This window comes from Epinephelus lanceolatus, chromosome 7 (assembly GCF_041903045.1).
Source record: "Epinephelus lanceolatus isolate andai-2023 chromosome 7, ASM4190304v1, whole genome shotgun sequence".
NCBI classification, from domain to species: domain Eukaryota; kingdom Metazoa; phylum Chordata; class Actinopteri; order Perciformes; family Serranidae; genus Epinephelus; species Epinephelus lanceolatus.
In genome coordinates, this window is record NC_135740.1 from 29,801,529 (window position 1) to 29,809,615 (window position 8,087).

At 40.2% G+C, this 8,087-nt stretch overlaps 1 protein-coding gene across 1 annotated transcript; it reads right to left on the reverse strand.

Moving 5' to 3' along the window:
• Positions 1-2,788: 2,788 nt before the first annotated feature.
• Positions 2,789-8,085, reverse strand: vgll1 (vestigial like family member 1). The gene is made up of 4 exons (XM_033633574.2): positions 7,843-8,085; positions 7,016-7,220; positions 5,945-6,304; positions 2,789-4,838 (listed from the first exon to the last, which is right to left on the reverse strand). Exons 2-4 carry the CDS (start codon positions 7,203-7,205, stop codon positions 4,801-4,803), a joined length of 588 nt encoding a protein of 195 aa, XP_033489465.2. The 5' UTR covers positions 7,206-7,220; positions 7,843-8,085; the 3' UTR covers positions 2,789-4,800.
• Positions 8,086-8,087: the final 2 nt, after the last annotated feature.

Here is an 8,087-nt window from a genome sequence, read left to right on the forward strand (position 1 = left end):
GGTCATCATTTCCAGTGAGTGCACAAGGCCGTGTTTGGTTTGAGACAACTCTACCCTGTTGTGTTATTAATTGAAATTCGCACACATTTTTTGTTTTGTTTTTGGGGATGATAATTTAAGATGGTAAACATTATACCAGCTAAACATCAATATATTAGCACTGTCATTTAATTAGCATGTTTAATTTAGCTTAAAGCTTTTCTGTAAGTATACGGCCTTAAAGAGTTGCGAGCATGACTGTAGACTGTAATCAAAATATGGATTATGTTAAACGACCAGTGTTCAACAGGACTAGTCTTCACTAAATCATGACCTACTTTCAGTCTTCACTTGCTTGTCTGAAGTTGAAATAAACTTCAACTATCTTGTCAGCTTCCATTACTGTAACACCTTCCAAAAAGTGTCATCTAGATATAGAAGTTTAATGAGCCTCCTCACAAAGCCTCGGGTGAAGTTCTTGTTGACAGAGCTCAGCTCAAGGCATGAACGCCCTCCAATAATGACAACTGATCTCTGAAGTTCTCCAGAAAAAAAACTCCACTGTGGGCTCCACATTTTTAATTAGGCTTCTTTTGCACCATCTTCTTCTCCGGGGTTACTAAATGAAATAGGTCATGTGGATGTGTGAAGAGTTAAAGGAACAAACAGGTGAATAGAGCTGAGGAAATTAATGATGCTGATGATGATGATGATGAACATTGTGTGTCCTCAAAAACAGCTCGTATTTGGAGCTCATCTCGGCCTCACACTTTTGTTGGTAAAATTGTTCATTGGTCAATTCACTATCAGAGTGTCACTCTAATGGGTTTGCTCCATGGACTTTGCACAGCAGAAAAAAATCTCTATCCAACTACTCTGTGGAAAAAATATCAATTAAAGCACTCAGTATGGATTAATCTATAAGACACGAATCACAGGAAGAAATACAGGACAAATATATCCCTGACATTGTGAAAGGTCCTTTGCATTTCCATTCAAGCTGTTCTTTTTATGTCCTTTTAATTCCACAATGCCATTTCATTTCATCAGCTCTTTGTCAGCCAATCAAGACAAACAGAGCAGAACCAGTTACCGTATGTGATTGCCATTTGGTCACTGTTCAGTATATGTATCTCTTTATATGATTTCTTTATTTCATTATGTCCCATTTACAAACAAACTCACTGATCGAGGCAGAGGTAGACCAGCAGCTCCTGTGTTCAGTGGCATAAAATTACTGTGTCTGGCTTTGAAGAGAGCATAGATAAGTTTCACTTTCAGTTCACTATCTGACAGGGCTGTCTGACAGTAAGGTAGAGCAGTGAAAATATTCTAAACGTAGCATACACTTAAACCCATATTGACATTTTTTAGGTGGCTAAAATAAGTTTTGCTTCATACATCGACAAGCAGAGCACCTGCGCTGATTAAACATTTAAAATAGTTGCATGTGTACAGGAAGTACTGAGCGTACGACTGGATAAATGAGACTTGGATCATACTGCATGAGTTGTGTGAAAGGTGGTAAAGAGATATTTTTTAAATAGTTTTGTGGCTGTTAATGGTCCCTATATACTTCATCAAGAATTTTCTCTAGTTTTCTAGTTTCATTCACAAAATTTTCTTTACAAATTCAAAGTAACACAATTTATTCATTTTCTGTAACCCCTTATCCTGTTGGGGGTCGAAGGTGTGCTGGAGCCTATCCCAGCTGACACTGGGTGAGAGGTATGATACACCCTGGACAGGTCACCAGACTATCACAGGGCTGACACATAGAGACAGACAACCATTCACACTCACATTCACACCTACAGACAGTTTAGAGTCACCAATTAACCTGCATGTCTTTGGACTGTGGGAGGAAGCTGGAGTACCTGGAGGATACCCACACTGACACAGGGAGAGCATGTGGACTCCCCCACCTCAGGGTTTGAACCAGGAACCCTCTTGCTGTGAAGCAACCATGCTAACCACCACAACGCCCCGTATAGTAACAAAAAATACTCAAGTAAAGTTCAGTACTTGAGTCAATGTGCTGAGTTACTTTCCACCACTGATCGGTGTCTTTTATATATTTTTGTAGGAAATATTTCACACTGTGCATCATCAGGTGTTGGTATTGTTCATTTTGTATGTTTGCTATTTGACCCTCATCACTTCATTTCACATTAAGAGCATGTTAAAGGAGCTATATGTAAGAAATATAAAGCAAATAGTCATAAAATCCTCCTAATATGTCACAGAGACTAAGGAATAATGTTCATATAACATACTGATCTCACCGACAACAATAGTTCAGCCAGAATATTTGCATTTAAAAAAAAATTTTACGGTCCGCAAATCATGTTTATGTTTTGAATTTGTGTTTTGGCCTGTTGTGCCACCCACCGCCGTCTACCAGTCACGCAGTCAGAGTAGAGTCTCAGCATCAGTTACAGTTACAACTGAGCTACAGCAGCACGGCAAGCAGCATTAGCAGTGTCCCAGTACATAGCATTAGCAGCTGGCTCCTCAGCTGTATCCCGGCAGCAGTGTTAGCAGCAGAGAAGCTGGACTTGCTTGAACGGACCGCTGGAAAGCCGAAGATCAAGGACGCGGCAACGCAGCCCTGCCACGGCAGCCGCCTGTGGGCAAACAAATCAGTCTCCAGCGTGCCGCTGTCCAGCAACCTCGAATCTGTAGTTGAGGGGGGCGGACAGGACTCACGGCAGTATTTTGAATTTGAGTGCAGTAACCGTTTTGGCCACATTCTTACATACAGCGCCTTTAAGTAGATATCTGTGTTCAACACTGAATGATATCAAGATTTTCTGTGTTTGCTCAGATATTTATTTAACTTCATATATGATTCCATTTTTGTACAGTACACGACACACAAGATTACAGAAAACAAGTCATTAACAAAACATTACTATCCTTCATTATTCATATTTTTTTGTTTGAATATATAAAATATTCTCACAGCAACTTCAATTTAAAAAGGTGGACTGTAACAGATATTAACATCAATATTTATACACTCACAAATGCTCTCACTTTAAAGGTCCAGTGTGTGGGATTTAGGGGGATTTTGGAGGAAATGGAATATAAAATGATGAGTGTTATTTTTTTGGTGTATAATCACCTGAAAATAACAATTGTGTTTTTGTTACCTCAGAATGAGCCGCCATGTTGCACCGCCATGTTTCTACCGTGGCCCAGAACTGACAAACCAAACACTGGCTCCAGATAAGGCCATTCATGTTTTTGCGTTGGCCTCTGCAGTTAGCAGCCCCTCTGTGGTGAACCAGACAACACCGAAAACAACATGGAACTGCTTCATACAGTGATTTTACTTTTTTAAATCATCTGGGGGCTCATTCATAAACAATGTGTACAAACAAAACGAGGCATGAAAGATATCTATGCCATTTCCCACGTAAAAGTTGTGATCTATGAAAACTTGATGGGAGAAACTTTGACCCATGCTTACGAACATTTTGGAGATGGTAAATTGGTGACGCAGACGGTGAGGTGGAGGCCTGATTGTAGAAACTGTCAAGTATTTTTTGGTGCACACCATTTTTGGCTTTTGTCCATATGTACATTTTTAACATGAATCCTACGCACTGTTTTATAAATGAGACCCCTGGTCCATTTTTTGGAGAGGAGGATAATCCAGCTCCTGGTAAAAAATCTCCTGAACAATGAACACTGAAGGAAATTAACCAAGAGTTCAGCTGGTTGCAGTTTGCAATCCTCACTGCTAGATGCCACTAAATCCTACAAACTAGACTTTTAACTTACTGTAATACTGGTCTTCTTACTGGTGTAGGCTAGAGTTGTCAAAAATATAGATATATTGATACATATTGATTTCAATACTCATTTTTCGCAGTGTTGACGCTATCAATACTCTTTCCTCACACTGTCTTCTTTCCAACAGTGAGTTTACACAATTACCACTGCAGTGGCCCCTGTAAGCCTGCCTCCACTTGCACTCTCTTCTAGATTTTATTCAGTTTAATTCAAAGGGGGCCTCACTGCCATGGGACACATACTGTTACACTGCCAAAACCAGTGTGACCTTAAAACAACAAATGCACAATAGGTAAAAACCTACTGGAATAAGGAAATGTTTTTTTCCCTTGCACTTAAGCACTTTAAATGTGCGACTTTAAATGCTTTTGAACATGTGAACTACCATATTGTTAATGGGAATTTATTGTTGATGTTTACCACAGTCACTCTGCTGCTCTCTGCTGCTAACCAAGAAAGAGAATTTGTTGTCATTTTAAAGTCCATGTCCTATTTATCTTTTAGTAAAAATCTCTAATCTTTATGCCCTCAATGTCAATTTTTCCCACTGGTATGGAATATCTATCATGTCCAAGGTATTGCATCGAAGTTAGGAATTCCAGTATTTAACAACACTAGTAGGCCCACTAGAAGAGAAGTGCCTGATGACAGCACAAGAAAAATGCCCTTCAATCACCGGGAGCAACAACATGTACAGTTCTTTGAGATCTTCTTTTCATCAAGAGGAGTGACAGAGTTGAAGAACAGGTTTGTCAGAGAGTGTTCCCTTTCAGAAAGGTTGTTCCAGTCGGTGCGTGCTGATGGGCTGAGCTCATTTCACTGTGGAGTGGAAATGGAAGCGCTGCAGTGCTCCTCCTGTGCGTATTCTTGGAGGACGCTCAGTGACACCTGTTTGACGAGAAAACACCTGACGGCTGAGCAGAAAGCCAAGCGGCTTTACAGAGTCACAAGTATGTGTGTGGTGGTGTTGAAGCTGTTCCTGCCTCTGCTGCTCCAGCCACTCTCCCTCTGTCTCTCTTTTCAGTACCAGTACAAGTCCTTCTTGTCCAGACGCCGTCCTGACAGAAAGGAGACAAAATTAGTTCTAAGCAGCTCTAAGTTTGTGAAAAGTATGCTGAGGAAAAATGGCCAGTATTTTAGAATAAAAAGTAAGATGCCCAAATCAGTGCTTACTGTTTAACAAGTAAAGACATCAGCAACAGGTAATTAACACCTAACAAATAGTTCCTAATTTACTCTAAATAGGATTATATAATTACAGGCTGTCTATTTTCTTGGCACATAATTACTTATTATTTATGAAGTGTTAAGGCATTTTGATTGTAACAAACTTTTGCTCTAAGTGATGTCCATAAACAGCTAAAGTTTGATTGGTATTTGTTCAGTAGGTGATGCCTTTACTTACCCTGAGCGAACACAGAAATATAAGCAGGTACATACAATACAGGGAACTAATGGTGAGTCACGATGGTTCAAGGTTTTGTTTCAGTGTTGGGGGGACACCAATGAAACAGGAGGTTTGGGAGTTTGAGCATCAAACACTTTTTTGTGCACCAGTTTGTACCTTTTATGTGTCAATTTGTGGTGTAAATGTCATTAATTTTGTCAAAATAAAAGTCCTCTGCCACTTTTATTTTTGTATTCCAGGGGACAAATGCACCTGCTATAAATAAAGAGTGGAATATGTCCCTTATGTCACCCCCAAAATCTACCCCTGTGCAATGGTTTGTAGTTTAAGTCGGGGATTTTCAAGAAACATATGGTCAAACGTGATGCTGCAGAGATGTCTTTACGTTTAGTCTGTATGTTTCAAGATCAAAAAATGCCAATAACTACACTTCCCATGACACAATTCAGTACTTTCTTTTTGTCAGATCCTTTTTGTCTGATAAATGTCTCCGTCCACACCCCCAGTTTGTTACCCAGGCTTATTGTCAACAATTCAAAGTTTCCAAGTCCAAGGCAAGATGAGCCTGATGACATCAATAGAGACTATTTTCTTAGACTTTGGAAAGCTCGTTCAGAGCCATTAGCATAGTAGCTCATAGTCGGTTCATCAAGAATACATTTATCCAAATGCAAAGATTTGTGGATCTTATAAAAGTAAGAAGTTATTCTTATCCTTCTGGTTGGACGACATGTTAGACTACAGGTGAAGGCCTACCAGGTTCAAATCCTAAGGTGGGGTCCATGGAGTCTCTCAATCCCTGAGGCATCGTCCAGCTGGGATGCAGTTCTGGCTTGGAGCTGGAGGCCACGCTGGGTCCCATCTCACCCCGGTCACTATGCAGGAGGTTGAGCAGAGATGAGGCGTATTGCTGTCCAGTAAGACTCAATCCATCTGGGGACAGGGAGTAGGTGAGGGACGGCAACCCCGGGCCCTCTCCTGTCCTGGTTGTGAACGAGTGCCACGAGCCAGCGGGGTCGTCTGCAGGGCTGAAATTCATGAGACGTCCTGCTACAGGAGGGAGCTGTGACTCTGAGTAACAGTCAACAGCCGGCCCCTGACAGGTGCTGGTTTCCTCTGCGGAGGGACGAAGACAGAAGCCAGACAGTGAGGATGATCATCCTAGGGTAGGTCAGGTAGGTCATATATTGTGCTCACCAGAGATTTGGACTCAAGTCACAAATTTGATGACTTTAGACTTGATTTGACAAAATCAAAAAAGACTTGCAACTAGACCTGGACATTACCATGAGTGACTTGTTACTTCACTTGGACTTGAGCCCTTTGACTTGAAAACATTTAACACCTTCCCACAAGCTCAAATATTAAATGCTTTTTAAAAAGCATGCCACAAATCAATTCATTTCCCTTCACTTCATGAATCGGCACTAAATTCTCCAGATCCACTTTGTTTAAACCGATCCGACAGAATCCAATCATCATTTGGAAAAAATGATGTCAAAGATGATTTCATTTGCAGAGGAAAATTAAAGGTAGTCAACAAAAAAAAAACTGCAGTGTGCAAAATGTGCAGGTCATTTGAAGTTGCTCACAGAGCAGTAAGTCCAGGCTACGTTAGCTTAACATCTAAGTAACTTTTTCACAAACTTATTTAACCAAATATATCGAAATTTTAAAAGCATGGATGATTTTTGTAAATTTCTTAAAATGGCATTACATTTGGTGAAGAATGCTTTATGACTTGTTCAGGACTTAAAACTAAAACTTGACTTAAGACTTAAGTGTAAAGACTTGAGACTTACTTTGACTTGCAAAATAAGCACTTACCCAGTTTAATACTTTTACGTATTTTCTTTGCCTTTGCTGCCGGTGCCTTGGCCTTGCAGCCTTTGCTGAGGGCACGGCTGAAGTGAGCGTCCACCATGCTGTTGATGTCACCCTGGAAGTAGGTCAGGATGACACACCGAGAATGCTCCTCCACCTTCACGGCTATGGGACTGTCTGTTCTGTCCTCCATGTGGGTCAGCTGAGACTGAGACAAAACAGCTTGTTTATTCTACAAGATCCACAGAACAACAGATTTTATATTTTTATTTATTTATCTATTTATTCCCTAAAACCCCCTTTCTCTTGAATAATTGAAAGCAATTTAAACTTAAGTTGCCCTGAGTGACTCACTGTTAAGATGTCCTTGAGGTAGACTGATTATAGTTTCCCACAAAAAAACATTTTTACTTAAACACCAACAGTAAGTGTATAAAGTACCTTTCATTTTGGTGCATTGTAAGTCTCAATATTAACATATTATACTCAGAGTGAATGAAAATGACATGCACAGCATATTTACTCAGCACCAAATGATCAATTCTGAGAAAATCTGGAAGTATTCACATTGTAATTTCCAAAAAGATGGACACTGTGGTGGCACATTTAATAAGACTTAATAAGAAATATATTGTGCAGGTTTTCACAAGAGGATGTTTAAGTAAGGGGGCTGAAATGCATAATGAATGTGCCTTATTTCAGGGAAAACATGTCAGCAACTGTAACGTAAAAGTAAGGAGCAAAGTGTAAATAATCAGATTACATCCATCCCACAGTGCTGATAGAAAACACTTTGTCAGCTATATTTCAAGTTACTTTGCTTCCCTTACCTGACCTGATGATTGCTTAAAGATGACCAAGGAGTGCGTCCTTGCATTGACCGGTGGATCAAAGCTGAAGTGTTCACCTACATGTGCAGCAGCCGAAATTGTTGGGAAAAAATTCACCTGGCTCGAGTTTAAACACCAGAGTCATTGACTTTGATTTGAAGACGCCGACATCAATGTTCCTTGTCTCTATGGACAAAATATTTTGCTCACTGAGCCTCCAATTTGCATGATGTGTTAGACTGTTG

Coding starts and splice junctions, on each gene's coding strand:
- vgll1 (XM_033633574.2), bottom strand. CDS start 7,205: ATGGAGGACAGAACAGACAGTCCCATAGCCGTGAAGGTGGAGGAGCAT. Junction 6,305..7,015: donor ACGTAAAAGTATTAAACTGG/GTAAGTGCTTAT, acceptor GTCCCTCCGCAG/AGGAAACCAGCACCTGTCAG. Junction 4,839..5,944: donor CACCTTAGGATTTGAACCTG/GTAGGCCTTCAC, acceptor CCTTTCTGTCAG/GACGGCGTCTGGACAAGAAG.